This window comes from Periplaneta americana, chromosome 6 (genome assembly GCF_040183065.1).
Source record: "Periplaneta americana isolate PAMFEO1 chromosome 6, P.americana_PAMFEO1_priV1, whole genome shotgun sequence".
Lineage (NCBI taxonomy): Eukaryota > Metazoa > Arthropoda > Insecta > Blattodea > Blattidae > Periplaneta > Periplaneta americana.
Genome location: NC_091122.1, coordinates 26460153 through 26483337, shown reverse-complemented (window position 1 = coordinate 26483337; position 23185 = coordinate 26460153). Strand labels below are relative to the sequence as shown.

At 38.3% G+C, this 23185-nt stretch overlaps 1 protein-coding gene across 1 annotated transcript in view; it reads right to left on the bottom strand.

Moving 5' to 3' along the window:
• Nucleotides 1–4444: 4444 nt before the first annotated feature.
• Nucleotides 4445–23185, bottom strand: part of ct (homeobox protein, cut) — a 693629-nt gene continuing 674888 nt past the window's right edge. Inside the window, exons 13-16 of the mRNA XM_069829769.1 lie at nt 20377–20675; nt 17413–17719; nt 10610–11046; nt 4445–9264 (exon numbers count right to left, since the gene is read on the bottom strand). Coding sequence (XP_069685870.1) covers nt 7687–9264; nt 10610–11046; nt 17413–17719; nt 20377–20675 — 2621 coding nt within the window. The 3' untranslated portion in view covers nt 4445–7686. The remainder of the gene's footprint in view (nt 9265–10609; nt 11047–17412; nt 17720–20376; nt 20676–23185) is intronic.

Sequence of the window (23185 nt, the reverse complement as noted above, 5' to 3'; positions counted from 1 at the left end):
AGGGACTGAACCCAAGTCTACAAGATTACAAGTCCAGTGCTGTAGCAACTGGACCGTTGTGGTGGTCAATATGCTGAAGTTATTACCAGTTGAAGTAAGGCTGGAGGAAACAAGACTGGCGAAGAAAACCTTCTCATTTAATCAATGTGGGTAGTAGACCTAAAGGAATACAATAAATTATTTTTAAAAATATTTAATGGATGCTAAAAAAAAGAAGTCACAGAGCATTTTGATACAAGATAAAGTCCACACCTGTGTAGTAATGGATAGTGCGTCTGTCCGCGAAACCAGGTGGTCCGGGTTCGAATCACGGTCGGGGCAAGTTACCTGGTTGAAGTTTTTTTCCGTGGTTTATCCTCAACCCAATATGAGTAAATGCTGGGTAACTATCGGTGCTGGACCCCAGACTCATTTCACCGGCATTATCACCTTCGTCTCTTTCAGAAGTTAAATAACCTGAGATGTTGATACAGCATCGTAAAATAACCCACTAAAAAGAAACAGACCAGATAAATTAATTGTGAATGGAAAACAATTTAATAGGCCTATAGATTACTGCGGAAGAAACATTAAAAAATCTGATTCAAACAGAAGACAAAAAAGCTACCTAGAACTGCTTCATAAGAAACGGAAATGACTCAGTGTAATCTGACCCAGGAGAAGCAAGCAAATATCACAGCCACGAGAGAAGACGTGAGTTACATGCAACAAGAATGTGTCGAACCAGCAAGAGCTGACGTCACGTTGGAAGGGGTTACAACACAGCAGAGAAACTTACTTGCAAAATGGCTTTTAAGGAACCTGGAGGTTCATTGCCGCCCTCATATAGGCCCACCATCAGTTCTTATCCTGAACAAGATTAATCCAGTCCCTGCCATCATATCCCACCTTCCTGAAATACATTTTAATATTATTCTCCCATCTACGTCTCGGCTTCCCCAAAGGTCTTTTTCTCTCAGGTCTTTCAACTAACATTCTATATGCATTTCTGGATTCGCCCATACGTGCTACATGCCCTGCCCATCTCAAACGTCTGGATTTAATGTTCCTAATTATGTCAGGTGAAGAATACAATGCATGCAGTTCTGTGTTGTGTAACATTCTCCATTCTCCTGTAACTTCATCCCTCTTAGCCCCAAATATTTTCTTAAGCACCTTATTCTCAAACATCCTTAACCTCTGTTCCTCTCTCAAAAGTTTCACAACCATACAGAACAACTGGTAATATAACTGTTTTATAAATTCTAACTTTCAGCTTGCATGATAACAGCTTTTCAACCAAATAATAACAGGCATTCCCCATATTTATTCTGCTTTTAATTTCCTCCCGAGTGTCATTTATATTTGTTACTGTTGCTCCAAGATATTTGAATTTTTCCACCTCTTCGAAAAATAAATCTCCAATTTTTATATTTCCATTTCTTACAATATTCTTGTCACGAGACATAATCATATACTTTGTCTTTTCGGGATTTAATTCCAAACCTATCTCTTTACTTGCTTCAAGTAAAATTTTCGTATTTTCCCTAATCGTTTGTGGATTTTCTCCTAACATATATCATCCGCATAAACAAGCAGCTGATGTAACCCTTTGTGGCCTAACTCCAAGTTCAACATGTATGTTGACATTTTTATATTAAGTCAACTATAATTATACAAGGAGCACACTCAGTTGAGTGAATTGGTGGCCAGGATTCCTCAGTAACATGCACTGTTGCTCGAAGAAAAAAAGAGAAAAACACTGAAGGAAAGGGATTCGATCCGGTGCTGTGGATTGAAGTTCGGTGTAGCTCAATGGTTAGAGTGCTTGGTACGTACAACCAAAGACTCGGGTTCGATCCCTGGTGCCGGAGTGAATTTTTCTCCTCTAATATCAATTCAAGCATAAATTATGTTCATAATTGACAATATCAGCGGTTTCACCCTAAACTCAGTGTTGTTTTACAATCAGTAGAGGGGGATGAGATTTTATGCGGGTAGGCTATATTTATTACGATTGGCAACACTGATTATTATCTTCGCCATATATTCATAGAAGTAATAACTAAAGAAGCCATACTTACACGAACAAATTATCGATCACTATCGATTAGAAGGGACCAGGTATCTTTGAACGCCAGTGTACAGTTGAAGACATAGTAAGACGACTTTGTTGAAAAGGTGAACTGCCGTAATTGTTTCAATGGGAAACAGGGTGTGAAGCCGATGGTGACAAGTGAGCCATCCTGCTTCAGCCCCTGATAGAGCTATGTGCCATTTGGCAGAGGAGTAGTCTGATAAGCTCCAAGGGCCTAGTGCCCTATGCCCTTCCTGATTAGCCGATGCTGACTGGTGGGCTATCCTGCCTCAGCCCTAATAGACCAGAAAAGTCTTCGAGCCAGCCTATTTATACTATTGAAGATCACAGGTGAAATAAGGGAGAAAGGAGAGAGTGCTGGTGGAATGATAGAGGGTAACAGGAGTACCCTGAGATAAACCCTCTGCAATATCTGCTTTGTATACCACAAATTACATCATGACCTTGTTGGGGATGGAACCCAAGCCGCCTGGATAAAAAACCAGAGTGCTAGCCACAAACGCAGCTTCATTTCATGATACCTGCGATAATTTTTTTCATGATAATAATATAACATTTTCTGTACACCTTTAAACTCTGCACTCTTGGCACCCACTCATTTCGCCAGTCTCTTATGGCCCTGAAATTCAGCTACTATCAAAATCACATTTTCAGCAATGATGTACATAAAAAGAAAAAGCTGGAAGATGATAGGCACAAACAACACCACGTGATCACATGTGCAGAAACAATAGTAATTTATGTAACTAGTGTATTTGGTAATTGTAGCACAAGTGAATATTTACGCTCCCGCGCCAATTTTCACGGGTATTTATAATGAAGATTATACACGTGTTACATACAACGTTTTATGCTATTCTAGCATTAAAATATGTAAGAAAAGACTATATAAATTTACAAAATGTAATGTTATGACTAGACCCAGGATGTTTAGGCACTTATAACAGTTCAGATAGGCAGGCAAAAAAGGCAATAAAACGTAAAAAAAGACAATAAATTTTGAAAAAGGCAGTATAAATTTTTAAAAGGCATAATATTCTGTATTTTAGCTATTTCGTAATGTTGAATTATAAAATACTTACAGACCTTACCTAACAAAACTGTTCCATCGGTTGAAAACACATAGACACCAAATTCACTAACGTAAGCATGAAGTTTACTTTTCAATGGTTTACTGAATTTAGGCATTCTAGCTAACCGATCTTATACCTTCTGTCACCCGACAATAACTGACTGTTCCTCACTCAAATTTCTTTCTGCTACAATAATAAACACGTGTAGCACAAAATTGTAACAGTAAGGTTTGAAAATATGAAAGCAAACAATTGGAAATGCTACGTGACAACTTCTATGAGAACGAGCTTAATATTTAAAATTATAAAGCTGATTGTTGGTATCGTGAAGACATGAAAATATTACATTTTGTAACTGTGGATTGTCGATCAATATTCATGTTACACCAATAGTATTAAAGAAGGATTATTAACAGATTAAGCACCGAAATAAATTACTTTTATTTACTATTGTTAGTAAAGTGAGTCATTGTTTCATGTGTTTAAATTTCATATACATTACATTACAATTAATTAGGAAATTGCAAATAAACAAGAAATATTGCTTTTAAAATGACAAAAAGGGCATTTATTATTGAATTAGTAAGAAACACCTTAAAAAGGCAAAAATAAAAATTGGCCCTATCACTTAAATTTTACTCCAAATCACATTTTTATCTATGAAAATAATGATTTACTTCCACCTAGTAAAAAAGGCATTTTGCCAAACATTCGGGCTGTAGTTATGACATAATAGAGACACGAGTACCTGATATGACGTAATATTCATTGCATGATTGCTAAGTAACCGTTTCTAAGACAATATTATCACAGTCTACTATATACAGTCACGAAGCTTGAGTTTTGAGGGTGCTAGAAACAATAGACTGTGACGGTACTATTTTGCATTGCCTGTAATGAGGCGATATTAGCGATCCTAGTGGTGAGCAACTATCTAATGTTTGCATATTTACTACGTATTGAGCTTCGCGACTGTATATACTAGACTGTGATATTATTTTGTTGTTGTTTTGAAGCTTCTTCTTACAGGTACGTTGTATAAAACTGTGTTGTGAAGGCGGTGATGATGTCATGGAATACTAGTTGCTAGGTAACCTTTTCTGACATCAGTGCCAGAATTAAGCCAATTTGTGCACAATTTATAGCATCATAACAAGCGTGTTTTAATGCTAGGACTGCATAAACTTATATAGTATTATGATATACCAGTACATTGGGAAGGAAATGAGGAACAATGGCTGAACACTGGAAGGTTTTAACACTCATGCAAAGCTTGGCAGTAAGAAAAATCGTGTTTCATGTTATGTTCAAGTATCTCATCTATTTGCACGGTTTACGGAAATAATCACATACTTGAATAAATACAGAGAAATTTTTAATATTAGAAATTTTAAAAGGACACAATGATATGAATATAAATATGTACATATGATGCTAAGCAATAATTATTAAATGAAAAAATGATATATTTAGTTTCGGGCACTTTTTGTAATGTGCAAACTATTCTTTTAGCACTAGGGTAACTCTTTGAGAGTGTCAATTAATTTATTATCCTCTCTTTATTTTTTTATATCCATCCCTTGTTTCATATTTTTTTTCTATTTTAATTCAACCGTGATGCAGTCTTCTTTACACTCCGTGTAGCCCTCCACTTGTAACCACACGAGATAGACACAGTTCAATTCGCACTCGCGTTCACAAGAACCGTTCTGTCTGCTTGATCATTCCAGGTAACAAGTTTCCACCGGCAAGCAACAGGCCTGTTTCACACTCAATGCCTCAGCATCACATCGAACAACCCAACTTCTGCTGTGATATTCGGAAAATATTTACAATGGATATCATTTGGGGGGAGGGGGCAAGAGGGGGCACATTCACATAATTCTCAGTAAATGAGTACGGAGGAAAAAAAAAAAAATTGGAAGATATACTTACACATCCAAACTGTTTCTATAAACGGTGCGTTGCTGTACAGTTCTCAGTAGGTACAGATTCAGTAATGTACAATGTATATATTTATTTAATATGAAAGAACAATTGGATGATGCGAGAAGATTGTTTTTTTTTTTTCCTAAGTCGTGCATGCTACTATTCCACAATCCATAATCCATACAATATAAAAATTAATTAAACATTTTTCATGAAACTTAAACAACATCAAGGAATAATAGAATTAGAATGTGTTTTTTTTTTAACTGGGAGGAAAAGGGGACATAATTTTAAAATCTCGAGTGGGTGGAGTCGTACTGAATTTGATTACGTTTCATTAGCTACTTATGTACTTCTTTATTTAATTATTTTTTTTTCTGGATATTGTTAAGATATGATTTTTTTTTATACATTTATAGGGACAAAAAATTTGTTTCTCTCTTTTTTTTTTAACTTTTTCACAACTGAGTTAGATTTGATGATCAACACAGCTTATAGTTTTTAAAAAGTTCAAAAACATCAACAGTCAGTACCGCTAGTTATGTCCCAGTCAACATTGTCTGTCTTCTGCCACTCTTAGTTCAGACAAGGCAAGTACAAATAATAAATACAAATTATATATAAAAAAAACCTACCATCTGAGAACAAAGACTATATCTGGAATTCTATATAATAGGCCAAATCATCCAAGCTATGGACAATACAGTACACTGACCTTACTAGAAAAATTCATAAATATTCTTACAAATATATTTGGATGATTTTTGAAAAAAAAAAATTACGAAAAAAAAAACAAAATGGAGGATTGATTTGGTAATATGAGATCGCAAATACTGCACGTACAGTTGGCTCTGGGTACCACACATTGCTCTGACCACATCCATGTGAAAGCACTCCATTTTTTTTTAAGGGAGTCAGGGTTCAATTCTCCTTCACTCCAGTTCTTCGTTATGAGAAGAATAATGTTGCAAATCAATATAAAAGCAACCAGAAATGTGAGTTTATGCCCTACTTAGAGAATACACTGGTCAGGATCGACTAGACGATTTCTTCGAGAAGACTAGCAGGGGTTAGAAAAGAGGCTTTCTTACAAAAAAGCAACCGATTGTTAACCGGGGCAGGGGAGAAGAGGTTCGCGTCAAAAATAGAGAAGAGAGAGCATTTGGTATCTGAAATGGACTAAAGCATATTTCTGCGTAATATATTAATAATAATAATAATGCCAGAATGGAAATTTTGTTTTTCCTAATATAATTGTCAACAATGAACATGCAACTATTCATAAAAAATTGCAATCAAGAAAATATTTCATTACAGATGGAAGATTTTTAAACACCTAAAAACAAACTTAATATAAGCAATGGCAAAAACTTTTTTCTTTACTTAATTTTGGTAACCTTGATTGCAATCAAGACATTATTTAATACTTATACATAATAATAATAAGAATAATAATAATATTTCACAACAATACTTCTTACGAAGTAAAATCTCTTTTATAAGCAATACTGTCATATGTATCTCGCTCGGTACAGATGAATGAATGGTTGCTTGCATTGTCCTCTATTTACAAAAATCTTTCCCATTTTTTTTTACGTAATTTTCATTCACAGAAAATAAAAAATAACTGAATAATATATTCAACATTCAAATGAGAAACTTTCTGTATTTCTGGACCGATTACAAACTGCAGGGGTTTTTTTTTTTTTCATTAAAGTGTGATTATGAAGGCCCATGCGTTGACCTCCAAAAAAAAAAAGTTTCTGGATGTATAATCCATTATTCCCTGCTTACCCAATCACACACGCGATGATATTTCATAAGCGAAAGTACATTCTCATACCTATAAGCTCAGTATCACATTTAAAATTTGCTTGGCAAATGGCCATTATTATAATTAATTAATTTTTGGCTATTAATAATAGTATAATATGGTAACAGTCTTTTTTTCTTCAACTACATTGTTAATTTATCCAATAAGAGTCGCTCATTTGTACTCTTACGTATAATGGGGAATCAAAAATCGCAAAAAATCTTTAAATAGATGAAATAACATCACTCGTATCAAGTCTGTTGAGTTATAACAAACAGAAACATTAAAAATCACAATAATCAACACAACTATGATGTTTTTCAACTTCGATGATTGCACTTGTTTCAAAAGGGAGACTTTTGTGTAGGCTGTGGCCTTGGCAGGCTCTCTCCATCTCCCTCCCAATTCCCAAACAAATAGTTGATTGAGATTCGTTGTCCTTCTCACCGGCTCATAAAATTTTAAAAGTCAGTAAACATAAAGAACATTTGAACATTATTTTTGAACAGGGTTTCTCATTACCCAAGCATTTTATTTTAAAAATTATTTCTAAATGCTTGCTGTCCTTAATGGTCTTCCCTCCCATGAAAATCATTTTAAAAAAAAGCTAAAAAAAATTCTATTTTCATGAGGGAGAAGTGTGAGAAAACTGGAAACATTTTAGAATAATCTTCGCAACCCACGGACAGGGCAGAACGGCAATGCTCTCTCGTCGACGCCGTGTGGTCCCTCTAGAGCGATATCGTTTTTAAAGTGTTTGCTGCACAGTAACAATAAACACGTGTCAGTCTTGGTTAGTACTCCCACCTCTCCTCGCGGTCCTCCGTCTTGATCCGCTTGTCGATCACAGCGTCTCTATCGGCCACTGGCCGCTTACCGCCCGGCCTGTCCCACTCGCCCTCCTTGTGCTCCTCCTCCACAGGTGACCCCCTGCCTTCCTCGTCGTCGTCCTCCTGCTTTATAAACTTGTGACGCACTTCCACCGACCCCTCTACCTCCGTCACCTCCCCCTCCACCTCCTCCTCGGGCTCCTCCCCCTCCTCTAGTCTCTCTTCCTCCTCCTCTCTAGGTGACGAAGGCTCCGATTTCGCGCTGCCCCGCTCTTCGTCCTGCTCGGTGGGCGTCGGCTGGGTCCGTCGCTCTTCGGCGGGTGCGGCGTCGGACGACGCGTCGCTGCAGCGGTCGTCGTACGGGTCCAGCACCGGTGTGGGCTCCACGCGCACTGTCTCCTCGTCGCCCCCACTCAGCTTCATGCCGTACTCGTCCGCGGCCGTCCCTTGCATCACGCACACGCCGTTGATGATCACTTCCTTCTCGCCGCGGCTACCCGCAGGTTTGTCCTTGCCCGCTTCGGTCACCACCGCCTCCTGCCACTCGGGGTTCACCCACTGCGGGGCGGCCGGCTTGCGTCTCGAGGACCTCCCCGCCGCCTGAGGCACCACGGACGACGACGACTCCTTCTTCACGGAAGACGAGGCCGCCTCGCGAAGGCTTGCAGCGGACAGGTTCGAGTCCTCGCTGCCGATGTTGCTCTCGGCGTCCTCCTCGTCCTCGTAGTCCGCGGGCTCCCGCTTCAGGCCCCCCATGCTGAGGTCCAGGCCGCTGAACTGCTCCTTGGGGTCGCAGTCCGCCGCGGGGAGCAGGCCCCGGCCGATGAGCGCGGCTAGGCTGGGGTTGGCGGCGAAGTACGGGGGGTATGGCAGGGGGACGGATCCGAGGCCCATGCGCTCCTTCTGCAGCTCCAGCAGCCGTTGGTTCAGCAGCAGGCGGAACTGCACGGGGTCGAACGACTGCTGGCCGCCGTTCGAGGGGTCGTTGCTACGCGGGGGCGGTAAGATGCCACCGCCGTCAGGCGCCAGCCCGTGCGGCACCTGCTGCTTTAGCCTCATCCGGTGGTTGTGGAACCAGTTCGTGATAGTTCGTGACGACAACGCTAGCTCGGAGCTGAGGAATTCGATGGTGGCTACGTTGGGGTATGAGTCCAGAGCGAAGGCTAGCCGCAGCGCCTCCTTCTGCTCCTCGGAGAAGAGCACGCGCTGCTTCTTGGCAGATGGCGGACCCGGCCCCGGGCTGGGACTGTGGTAGAACTCGGAAGTGTCGTTGGAAGATGTGTCACTGCTGTTGTCGGCACCGCCGCCTCCACCGCCACCCAGACCGCCACCCGGCCCGCTGCTGCGGCGACGCTTGTTTGCCTCCCTCCGCTCGTTCTTGAGAGCCTGCAGCCTGTCCACGTTGTGCGCGTCACTCAGCCACAGCTGCATGCGGATGAAGGGCTCTCGGCCCTTGATGCTCAGCATGTGCCAGGGCTTGGGTTTGGACAGCAACTCACTCACAGAGCCCTGAGACAAGCCTAGCACTGCCTCGCCGAAAATCTGTAACATCATCGTTCAACTTCCAGTCCGGATACGAGGAATTCTACTGTATATTGTATAATTTATTATATTGTACAGGGTGTCCATAAAATAAGTAATAAATCCAAGGTCTACACAAGAAAAGTGTCTAATCACACCACAGTTTCTGCGAAATGTATTCCGTGAAACCGTGTCCAGATGGGAATTGTGCAGGGACATCAATGGACGACATGTCCAAAGGAACCAATGAGTGTGTATGAGTGAGTTTGTAGTGTACAATCGTCTTACGAATACAAATATCATGAACTATATCGTTTTCATGAAAATAGTTACTTATTTTATGGACACTCTGTATAATATGTATAATTTGTCTGACCAAAAATATGGATTACCCAACAAATTTAATTTATACAGATTTTAATGTATTAACTATTGAAGAAATTTATAAATATAGTTTACTAACTTACTACCACAGAAATCAAATAAAACATAAATCTAATCGACATGAGTATGGAACTCGAAGACAAAAGTCTACTTTCCCATTAATTGAGCCTAAATGTCATACAAGTGCAGCTCTTAAACATGGTGCTAGTTTCGGCCCAAGACTTTATAATAAAATTACAAACCATTTTCCAAATTTGAAATATTTTAAAATTGAAGCTTTTAAAAAAGAAATTTATAAAGTTGAGGGGTTTGGAGGAAAAACCAGGCAGTTCCAATTCAGTACTTTTCGAGATAATGAAGGAAAACTTACCGCCAAGCAATAAGCATGTACAGAGGAGGCGGGTCCAAAATGCATTATAACTGTGAATGTAATTCTTGGGACTATTTGGTTCTTCGACCAAACGATAGAGCGTATTTTTTTTGTCCTCTGTGCATAAATAACTCAAAAATGAAAAAAAAAAATTGGAGTTGCCTGGTTTTTCCCACAAACCCCTCAATTATTCAAGATATATAATATTAACAAATGTATTTTTTTACCTTTTATTTCTGTCGACTATATTAATGTTTTTATTGAATATCACTGGTTTCTGCCTGATTGTCAATTTATATTAAATGTGTTTTTTCTCTCTTTTCCTCTTTCTTATTTTTTTTTTTTTTTTTTTTTTTTTGCTCTTTTGTGTTATTCATTGGTTTGAATTAAGTTGCTTACTGTATTTAGTAAACTGTCCTTGTAAGTTTCATGTTATATTATTGGCTAATACCACACCATACATGAGCCTGGCTCTTACGGTAGTGCTAGAAACATTTTTGTTTTATAAATTTAATTTGTACTCACTAGCTAGCTAGTTAAATAAATAAATATGTGATGTGGCCAGCGAGTGTAGTAATGTGTACCATGTTATGCATTTTCTGAGTCACATACCTTCTGTCCAATGTTATTGGCGAGCAGCGCTTCCTTGATCTTCGTGGTGATGACCTGCGTGTCCAGGTCCTGCGTCAGCGCTGCCATCTCGTACACGCTGGGGGTCATGTGTTGCTGCAGGGCTCGCAGTGCTGACGTCTGGTGCGGTGGATGGTGTGGGGATGGATGGAGGTTCGGGTGGGACGACTGCTGATTCTGCTGGGGCTTCTTCAAGTCCGAACTCGAAAGCGACCCTATGGAATGGTGCCCAGGTGGCGTGACCATCAGGGGTGGAGGCGGAGGTTGGGGCACTGACGGTGGTTGCTGAGGGTGAGGGGGGATGAGTTGAAGGGAAGGAGGCAGGATTGAGCCCTGGTTGTCTCCAGGCATGTTCTTGTTGGACAATGAGTCGGGAAGTTTCGACGACGGTGGCTGAGGCTTGCCGAGTGATGAACAGGCTGAAACAAAAAAATATTGTTAGTATTACAATTCTGAATAATATTCTCAACATGTTTATATCTTAATGCCACTGTAATTGAGTCTTATAGTTCCAAAACTTGCCTTCGTCACTTTTGGAAAATTTGGAATTAGAGGCAATGAAATTTACGACAGCAACAGTGGGATATTCCAGTACTTGTTCCCTCCCCCCCGTTGTTAACTCTATAGCATCTATCAGTGCTTTATGGTTGTGCTAACTGCTGGGGTTACTTGTCAACAATGTGACACTGAAACTTGTGTTAGGTTACTGCCCAGCGACAATCCTGATAAATTGTATTTTATATTTTTTGAAGATTGGCTAATTAATATTAATTTGGATCCTTTAGCAAAGAAGGGCAGCACTGCTACTTACAGACCTGTTACTAAATCTACGTATTACTCTGTGAAGAGATTTATTAAATCTACATACTTAGACTTCAACAAACAAAATTTGATAACACAATCCCAAGGGAAAAAATGGAACTCACTGCATCATAATCCACAGTTAATTCCCGATTTACCACGAAAATCGTCTGTAGCTGCATTTAGATCGGCAACAGGCCATGATTGTTTGGCTAAACACCTGCATAGAATTGGAATATATCAGTTCCCTAACTGCCCATTGTGCAACTCAAACCAAGAAATGGATTCGGAACACCTCAAAATCTTTGCTTCAGTGGCTGGCCATGATAATATCTTTGAAAAATATTGGAGTGCAAGAGGTCAAATGACTTTATTGTCAAACGCCTGGCATTAGAAAACAACAACATATTAACCCGGCACACTCACATTCATACAAATTTCCTGACTCTAGACATCCAGGCAATTTTTCTTTTTCAAGAAAAATTCGCCGAGAGCCCAGCCCGGGAATCGAAGCCGGGACCTTCAGATCTGGAAGCCAGCATGCTGACCAACACACTACGGAAGGAGTCACTTGGTAAGATCATAAAAGAAACGCAGATATCAAGCAGAAATTTTAGTTACAACCAGATATATGTACAGGGTGGAAGTGAAATATCCCTGCAAATTGAAAGGGACGATAGGTTACACTTAAATGAATAGAAAACCTATATTACGTTTTGTGATTAAATGCACGGTTAATTAGAAAATTAAGTTTGAAGTTCCAGCAGTCCGGCAACATCGCCGCTAACACACATTATTCCTGATACAGATGTAAGAGGTGAATGAACTCGGTGTGTCTCGCTAGATGAACAGTTCTCTGGCGCTGTGTTGCAACCAACTCGCATCGTGCAGTGGCTTGAATTTAGAGGTTTTTAAAATTAAATTTACACAAAAACCGTCAACGTTATTGAAATACGCCAGAAGAATAAATTATTCTTTATTAGATTTCCTATCGATATCGACAAAAATCACGATCCTACTCGCAACGTTACCGAATAAGACGGTGTTAAACATTTGGGGGGAAAACATTTTTTTTTTTTTTCCTGAAAAAGCTATGAACTTTCCACCAATATGATATTATAATTTTTTGCTACATACAACATGAGCTATTCGCTCTGAAAATCTGTAAAGCTATTTGATTTCCACCCTGTATATGTATTACAAGTAACTGCCAGCTCCAATGGAAAAATCATGTACAAAGTATACAATAGAACAATGCAATGTAAATTTTTCGCTTACTCATATTTATTCGGAGGTCCCAAACTTGAGAGCATTTCCATCGAGCGAAGACCAGTCTAAACCAGCGAACTATGCTCATGTGAAAGAATATTTGCAGGAAGCAACAGGAATTGTTTAAATTTTTACTCGGAAGCACACATAGCCTACAGTACTGTTTACTGTGACCTAGTGAGTTATATACAGGGTGATTCACGAGGATTTACCGTCCCTTACGGCGTTTATTTCCGAAAACATTCTGAACAAAAAATGTCATATAAATATTTGTTCTAATCTCAATATTTTCAGAATTACACTGATTTGAAGTTGTTAGTAAAATACTATTATTCTTGAGTTTTAAGGGTAAAAAAATATTACAGATAAAGAATGAACTATTCAGGAGTATCATTTCTTTAATTAGCTAGCATTCTCAATTTCATGATTCATAGCCCTGGCCAACGTCGAGCACGCAACATGTCCAGCCATTTGTAAAGGCTTGACTGATAATCGGACGGTGACAACCATGAATATGTAATAATCCAACCACAGCAAGCAAAGGAAAACAATAACCAGGTATCACTGTAACTTATATTACGCACCACATCCGATTATGGTAAAGTGCTCCAATGTATGAAAGTGAACAAATAACAAGGAACCTTGGTGCAATAATAACGAATTAACATAAAGAATTTTAATATTTTAATAGTGAATATCCTAGTGTAAGGTTACAACATTTCAAGTAAATGAATAACTGCATTTGACCACAAAATACGTCAAGATAATCCTAGTGTTCCACAAATTGATGGATAATTGCAGCAGATAAACAAATTTTAAATGTTAGAAATAAGTGTGTGTTTTTAATTTTTAATCATTAATTATCTACAAACAGATTGTTTTATATGTGACATGAGATCACCAGGGTACACATTATATGTTTCATTCACACAGTTCATATGCACCTATTTGAACATGTAATTAGGCAAATTTTCATACATTTGAAAATGGCACATTAGTGCCGGAAATGTTTATGTTATAATTAATCATATAATACTAGATAAGTATAGACGGTATATTTCAATTTTAACATTGTATAGCATTCTCAAGCTAAAAATGTGTTGTGAATTCCATAGTTGCTTCGTTCAGAATTTTTGTTCGATTTTTAACTACAAAATTACATTTTCTTAAGCATTTATCACAATTGTTACAAATCACTCCACTCTTGTAAATTCTTCAAGACTGTACATTAGGATGCATAATTAAGCTGTAAAGAATCAAGTTCCTAAAGTCGTATGATTTGTAACAATTTTTTGGTAAGTGCTTAAGAATGATGTCATTTTTAGTTAAAAATTGAAAAATAAAATCTGTGCAAAATAATTAACAACATATTTTTACAAATATAATCTTCATCTTACGATGTTTGGGTTACGTATATACGTCCGTTGATGTGACATATTAATGAATTAAATACTATTATAGTCACAATCATTGTGACTATAATAGTATTTAATACGTCCGTTGATGTGACATATTAATGAATTAAATACTATTACAGTCACAATCATTGTGACTATAATAGTATTTAATACGTCCGTTGATGTGACATATTAATGAATTAAATACTATTATAGTCACAATCATTGTGACTATAATAGTATTTAATTCATTAATATGTCACATCAACGGACGTGTATACGTCACCCAAACATCGTAAGATGAAGATTACATTTGTAAAGTTTCTTTCCACCCATAAGCAGTGCTGACTAGATCAGACGCTATGGATAGTACTCTATAACAGAGTCGCCAGTATGAGAGGATAATTCCAAGCCTTTGGCGTGAGACGAACTCGATAGCTCAGTGGTAGAGCGCCTGACCGGAGACCAGGAAGTCGCAGGTTCGATTCCCGCTCGAGGTTGTGAAATTTTTCTTTCATACCATGGCATGATTGTGACTATAATAGTATTTAATTCATAAACATATTTTTAGCTTCAGAACACTAGCCAATTAAAAAAATGATACTTCTGAATAGTTCATTCTCTATGTGTAATTATTTTTACCTTTAAAACTGAAGAAAAAAGGTATTTTACTAACAACTTCAAATTAATGTAACTCTGAAAATATTGAGATTAGGACAAATGTTTATATGACATGTTTTGCTCAGAACATCTTCGGAAATAAGCTCCGTAAGGGACGGTAAATCCTCGTGAATCACCCTGTATGTCGAACATGGAATAAGGCCACTAGGGGAAAGTATCAAAGGAGGAAGATTCGATCTGGTGCTGTGGAATGAACCTCGGCATAACTCAGTGGTTATTGCATCCAGTGCATAGAACTGGGTTCGATCCCCGACACCGGAGCGAATTTTTCTCCATTAATAACCAATGGTAACCATAACAGACAATTCTGTACGACCAAAAAATTAATCTTTACATAGTATTCTGTTAGAGCTGAAGACAAATCAAGACAAGTTTCAGTAGTATATAGTGTTGCTCTCATGAAATCTATTAGAAAGAGTAAAATTTATCATGCTAGCAGTCAGCACTGATTATTAAGAATAAAGTGAGTCCACGAACTTTTCAAATGAGATTTAAATATCTTGGCGCTTTAATACCTGGTCAAAATGAAATTTAATTAGAATTCAAAGAAAGAATCTTTGAAGACAATAAATGCTATCAATCAATGTTCCACATAATAAAGAAACGATATATCATCACAAACATTAAAAACTGAGCGAGTTGACTCAGACGGTAGTGTTTGAGACTCATAATCGGGAGATCCTGGGTTCAAACCCAGTGGCCGACCAATCTGACTGGGGTTTTCCATGCTTTCCCTCAGTCACAAAGATAAGTGCAGGATTGGATGAAATTTTATTAGAATTCAAAGAAAGAATCTTTGAAGACAATAAATGCTATCAAGCAATGTGCCACATAATAAAGAAACGATATATCATCATAAACATTAAAAACTGAGCAAGTTGACTCAGACGGTAGTGTTTGAGATTCATAATCGGGAGATCCTGGGTTCAAACCCAGTGGCCGACCAATTTGACTGGGGTTTTCCATGGTTTCCCTCAGTCACAAAGATAAGTGCAGGATTGGAAATTTGCATGCCATAATTCTTTACCGCATCAATGACAATCAACATCACAAACATTATTAAAATCTATAATCAGTCAATGAATACAAAGCCATCTACAACACACAATAGAAACAGTAACTCAATAACAATGAAAACGGCCTACTGGTATACTCACAGACTCCAATCACGCGATATGACCATATATGTTAAAGTGTATATAAATAAACTTAAAAAAAAAAACAAACAAAAAATAAAGAATAAAAATACAACTTCATGAAGCAAGAATAAGATCTATGAGGATTAGAGGCATGGATCCTGACAGATGAAATGGAAAAAAATTCTTGTGACTTTGGAAAGGAAATATCTGATAAATACGTACAGTAGTCAAGTAAATTACAATGACCTCTGAAGAATTAAAAGAAATAATGAAATTAGAAATACTGTAAATTTAGAAGCCATGCTATTGTTTCTACAATCAGATCAACAAGATTAAAATGGGCACAGTGGGGCCAAAAAAAAACGAAGGTACAAAATTAGAAATACTGTATTTTCGGAAATACATAACATTAATTTAATTATGTTTTTTGAGGCTCAATTAAAATCTTATGAGGTCAATACACAATGGTGCGAAAAATGTGGTTTTTGAAGACAATTTATTACTTCAAAATGCAGAAACTGAATGCTGGTAAAATTAATAATAATTAATGATCTTTCAAATAATCAAAATTAAAAATGATGCTCTATGCGACCGCCATTTGCCCGCACAACCATTTTTTAGGAGTCTTCTCCATTGTCCAATAGCACTGGATATCTGTCTTTGATCAAGACGGTCCCAACATTCAAGATCTCGTTTGGAACTCCAGCGGAAATCATCAGAGAATCTGAGAAATGCGATCTTTCACGCAATAATCTCTTAGGAGGGATATCATATCCGTATCGTGCTAATCAATCGTTGTACACTTGAAACAGACCATTCTCGCTGAGTGTAGTTCCTTACAATTTGACGGGCAGATAAATTATCATATTGATGCAAATATTTAATGAAAATCTTGTCTTCGTTCGTTAAGCGACCCATTATTCACAAAATCAGAACTCAAAATGGTGATAGCACAACAAACAGCTTGGCCTGCTGAACTCGTAAGACCATAATGCTTAGTTCGGCATAAACGATCGATTTTGCACTGCCTTACAAAAAATTATAAAAAATAATGTTTAATAAATTGTAAAAAAAGTAAATATTACAGTACTTTCCCGGTCTACAAGGACTATGAAATTTGCCTGTGAAATAAACTTTCAAGTGAAATCATTAGCTATTGGAATATAATCATTTAAATTTTGTGCCTTTTTTTTTTTTGGCCCACTATGTGTAATTTTGACGTGTTAATTAAGATGTATAATGAAATAAAAGTTGAGTGATTGAAAAAAAAAAAACTAAAAAACCTAAAGTTCTGGGGACTGATGATGTGGACGCAGAGTTTGAGAAATATGGAAGTTTAAAGGTGACGAAGTAAAGCACTAGATCGCATTGAATGGGCATGAATTGGATGAGGAGGAAGAGGAGGAAGAAAATGTATGTTTTAGGAGTCTTTGGTGGAAGAGTTCTTTCTGTCATCCAGTAATACAATTAAGTGAACTTTTCTTAAACAGTGTCTTGCCTAAAAATTTGGGGGGCTGTTGCTTTGGGAAGCTGGTCAAAAACTCACGAGGTCCACCTGCATAACTTCCGGTCCGCATGAGCTTCTCGGGCGCTATCTTGTACTGACTGGCCACCAGTTTGTGCACGGCGTTGTCGTCCTCCAGGAACATCTTCATGCGAATGAATGGCTCTCTACCTTTCTGCGTCAGCATGTGCCATGGCTTTGGTCTTGCTAGCAGATCCGACACGCTGCCTTGCGACAGTCCCAGCACAGACTCACCAAACAACCGCTGGCTTATGGAGTACTGACTTAGCGACTCCTTAACCTGTGGAAAACAAAACAGATATGAAAAGTGTGTCCATTAATATATTCAAGAACTAGAACTTATACAGGATGTAACTAAAATTTATGTAAAAATTTTAGGGACATATTGCTGTCATATAGAGGATGAAAAAAATGTTATAGGAACATTGATCCGAAAACTCTCTATTTCCCTTTTACAGCTATTTTTCTACAATTCTGTTTATAAATAATTGATTAAATGGCGATCTTACTCGTGTTAATTATGTTAGCATGTGCGGCTTACAGCTGTTTCGGTGCTACTTGACACCATCCTTAGAGCCTTCTGTGTCTTGGCGCTATCTTAACTTCGCTGCCTGTTGTGTGGGTGCGTTCATATGATGAAGAGTTATGTCAAATAGTGTGTGCGTTCTGAAATTGATCTGTGTGTTGAGAATTTGATTAGGGTGTGTTTTAGTGTGTCAGTATATTTCATATTGTTCTAGTGTCTTGAGTTTTTGGTTTTTGGGTTGTTTGTGCAGGATTTTCATGTCTGTATTTATGTTATTGTATGTGTGGTTAGCATTAGTTATGTGTTCGGCATATGTAGATGTAGTGGGTCCTCTGGTTATTGCTTTAATGTGTTCTTTGTATCGAGTTTTGAATGATCTGCCTGTCTGTCCAATGTAGAAACTGTCGCAACTATTGTATGTGAGTTTGTATATGCCTGTGTGGTTGTATTTATTTGTTTGTGTTGTTTGTGTGTTGAGATGTCTTTGTAGTGTGTAAGATGGCACCGAGACACAGAAGTCTCTGAGGATGGTGTGAAGTAGCACCGAAACAGCTGTAAGTCGCACATGCTTACATAATTAACACGAGTAAGTTCGCCATTTAATCAATTATTTATATTCAAGTGTTAAAAGTACCTAGTGTACGAAAGGTTCAACATGAATTCTGTTTACATTATATGATGCGGTACATTATGGAAAAAAAAAAATAGCATGCAGGACCAGATTTAGGTATAGTGTCGCTCCTAGGCAGTACTACAATTTGCCACCCCCAACTCCCACAAATAGTTTATGAGCAGTTATTATACAGGTCGTGTTTAGTTAAAATTAGTTTTAGATGAAATGTTACAATTATTCAGAAAACGATAAATTACTTGAATCAAAATACATGTACTGGTATATTACTTGTGAATTATAAATATTTCCTTCGCACTGTGAAGCCAGGCAGATTCGATTCCCGGTCGGGGAAAGTTATCTGATTGAAGTTTTTTTTCCGGGGTTTTCCCTCAACCCAATATGAGCAAATGCTGGGTAACTTTCGGTACTGGACCCTGGACTCATTTCACCGGCATTATCACTTTCATCTCATTCAGACGCAAAATAACCTAAGATGTTGATAAAGCGTCGTAAAATAACCTAATAAAAAAAAGATTGGGAGGCAGTGTCCCCTCATGCTGCCCCATAACTCCGCCTATGATTGGTATAAAGGTCGACAATAAGTCAATACCATAAATTGGCGCTAGTTTTTCTCAGTGCAGGAAACTTGACACGCAACCTTACAATGAAAAATATTAATTGGTTTTGGACAGAATACGGTTTGACGCAGACAAAGACGTGGACATAATATGGTTTGCCACTAACACCCCGTTTCATGCATTCTTTTCAAGGGGATTTAATACAGTCAGAACCAAACAGACTTCACGGCATGATAGAGCATGTTCAAAACTATACGAAATCATATAAAACTCAATTTCGACCGTGGGTGGACTTAAGGGTATATGTACGTGAACGACCACAAATATTATCAGAAAATGTAGGCTCTAAATTCCTAAAATGTCACAAGAAAATTAACTCAAAATTGGACAAAAAATACGAGGTACCACGATAAGACATATTAAAACTTAAATATCTGATAAAAGTATAAAAAAAGTTACTAATAATATTTTTAAGCCAGTTTTATCAAAGTATGAAAAGAAAAAAAAAAAACAAAAAAAAAATCTGCAGTTACATCATTTGGTAACTATAACATTGTTAAGGTCTCTCTGACATCTTTAATATTTTTCTTGCATGTAATAAACACTTATTTCTGAAAAGTAGACTACTCTCAGACATGTAGAGTTGTTTATTTTAATACAATTAGTTTTTTATTTGTCCTATATAAAATATATTAAAATTTACATAATATTTTCTGGCCTAATTTTTCTATTTGCAAAGAAATGGGCATTATTATAGTCTACCTTTTGCATAAATGCATGTTAAATCAGTGAACAAAATTTCAGAATTCTGTCTCTAATGGTTGTGGAGTTATGAAATAATATGTGTGAAGATTTTTAAATTTTGGAAAATTTAATTTAAAGTAAAAAGTGAATTATAAAAAATATTATTAGTAACCTTTTTTTATACTTTTATCAGATATTTAAGTTCTAATAAGTCTTGTTGTGGTACCCATGTAATTTTTTACCAATTGTGAGTTCATTTCCTTATAAAATTTTAGAAATTTAGAGCGTGCATTTTCTGATAATATTTGTGGTCGTTCACGTACATATACTCTTAATATGGTTTGGAACGGACCTTCTCGTATCATATTCTGAAAACCTGGCAACCCTACTAGCTATCCTCAACTTATCCATGTACTAATATGAGCAGGACAAACATAAATTCAGTCCATTACAAGAAACCAGAGACTGCGACGAACCTTTTTGACGATATCTTCGGTGTTGAGATTATTAAACATGTCGAACTGCTGCTGCGTGATGGGTGGGAGAACGGCTTTGAGAGGGCGCTGCGACGGGCTGTGGTGCGTAGGGGTGCTGGGCTGCGAGATAAGCGAGTTCGTGATGGACGCCATGCGCTGCAGAGGGCTGGCTGCCGCTGCCCCGCCCGAGAATTCGTCTGCAGGCGTCATGGCGGGTGGCAGGATGGAGTTGCTGAGGGGGCTGCTCGCACTGCTGCCCCCTGTCGTGGATTGCTGCCCCCCACTTCCAGGGCCCACACCTGGAGAGCAAGAAAACAGACACTTAGCAATCAGGGATCAATTAACCTGTACCGTAGTGAAAGGAGCATCAATGAGGTTCTTTGGAAAAGAAATAGACTTGAGCTATGTATAACTTAAAGATAATGAAAGCTGTGGTGTTTTACTAGCAAGCAAACATTCTCACGGGGGCAGATAAAAAAGTTATTTTTTTTCTTCTATCATGTTATATTAAAACAAGTGCTTTCACAAATTTTGGACACTCGAACGCAATTATAAGGTCTCCCAGAAAGTAAGTGTCCCTGAGACCGTTTACAGAAAGAAAACACAATTTCATGGAAAGACTTATTGGAATAGATGCAGCAATTGTTGAGCTATTTTTCAAAACATTCCCCACCGGAACTGAGACATTTCTCATACCATGGGATCGACACAGAGGTGCAGACAGCTGTCACACACTATAGTCCCGTCGCCCTTATTTCTGGCAGCCAATCACGTTGCAGATCGGCTACATTTAAACGTGTGCGTCTTGTTATTCGCTGATGATGACGTTATGCATTTCCTAAAGCTCGATAAATACTTAATATAATAGCCCGCCATTTTGACTCTTTCGTTGACGTTCGCAGAAAGCACACGAGGACGTTATTTGCCGCTCAATTATTTGCTGAATTACAGTCGTTTGATTTATTATCAAAGGAGCTACGACATGATAATGTATAATGGTGCGGCAAATAGATTCCTCGTCTGGTAGCTCGGCAACGAAAGAACAAAAATGGCGAACGATACTACCTATCTACACTTTATAGAGCCTTCACTTCCTAAGACGTAAGCAAAGAGGAGGAGCCACGCCGGGAATAACAATGTCGCGACTATAGTTCTGATCCTGGACGCCAGACTTCTACGACACAGAGATACGAAAGTTGATCCCACTGTATAACAGATGTCTCAGTTCCGGTGAAGAATATGTTGAATAATTTCTAGGGAAAAATTTTCCGGGGCCAGGCATCGAACCCGGGACCTTTGGTTAAACGTACCAACGCTCTACCAACTGAGCTACCCAGGAACTCTACCAGACACCGACCCAATTTTTCCTCCTATATCCACAGACCTCAAAGTGGGCTGACAACAGTCAAGCAACCAACATTGAGTGCACACTAACTCCGTGTGACTTAAATTGTGGTTTTCTGTTAACGAACAGTGACGTGTATTATGCAAATCAAGCTTTCAGATATAATTCCCTGTAAGGTTGATTTGAATAATTTCGAGGGAAAAATTGTTCCGGGGCCGGGCATCGAACCCGAGACCTTTGGTTAAACGTACCAACGCTCTACCAACTGAGCTACCCAGGAACTCTACCAGACACCGATCCAATTTTTCCTTCTATATCCACAGACCTCAAAGTGGGCTGACAACCGTCAAGCAACCAACATTGAGTGCACACTAACTCCGTGTGACTTAAATTGTGGTTTTCTGTTAACGAATAGTGACGTGTATTATGCAAATCAAGCTTTCAGGTATAACTCCCTGTAAAGTTGATTTGAATAATTTCGAGGGAAAAATTGTTCTGGAGCCGGGCATCGAACCCTGATCTTTGGTTAAACATACCAATGCTCTACCAATGGAGCTACTCGGGAACTCTGGTAGAGACACCGATCCAATTTTTCCTTCTATATCCACAGACCTCAAAGTGGGCTGACAACCGTCAAGCAACCAAAATTGAGTGCACACTAACTCTGTGTGACTTAAATTGTGGTTTTCTGTTAACGAACAGTGACGTGTGTTATGCAAATCAAGCTTTCAGGTATAACTCTCTGTAAAGTTGATTTGAATAATTTCGAGGGAAAAATTGTTCTGGAGCCGGGCATCGAACCCGGATCTTTGGTTAAACGTACCAATGCTCTACCAATGGAGCTACTCGGGAACTCTGGTAGAGACACCGATCCAATTTTTCCTTCTATATCCACAGACCTCAAAGTGGGCTGACAACCGTCAAGCAACCAACATTGAGTGCACACTAACTCTGTGTGACTTAAATTATGGTTTTCTGTTAACGAAAAGTGACGTGTATTATGCAAATCAAGCTTTCAGGTATAACTCCCTGTAAAGTTGATTTGAATAATTTCGAGGGAAAAATTGTTCCAGGGCCGGGCATCGAACCCGGTACCTTTGGTTAAACGTACCAATGCTCTACCAATGGAGCTACCCGGGAACTCTACCAGACACTGATCCAATTTTTCCCTCTATTTCCACAGACCTCAAAGTGGGCTGACAACCGTCAAGCAACCAAAATTGAGTGCACACTAACTCTGTGTGACTTAAATTGTGGTTTTCTGTTAACGAACAGTGACGTGTATTATACAAATCAAGCTTTCGGATATAACTCCCTGTAAAGTTGATTTGAATAATTTAGAGGGAAAAATTTTTCCGGGGCCAGACATATGTTGAAAACTAGTTCAACAATATCTGTATCTGTTCCCATGATATTGTGTTTTCTTTCTGTAAACAACCCCATTGCGCTCGTGTGGTCAAAATT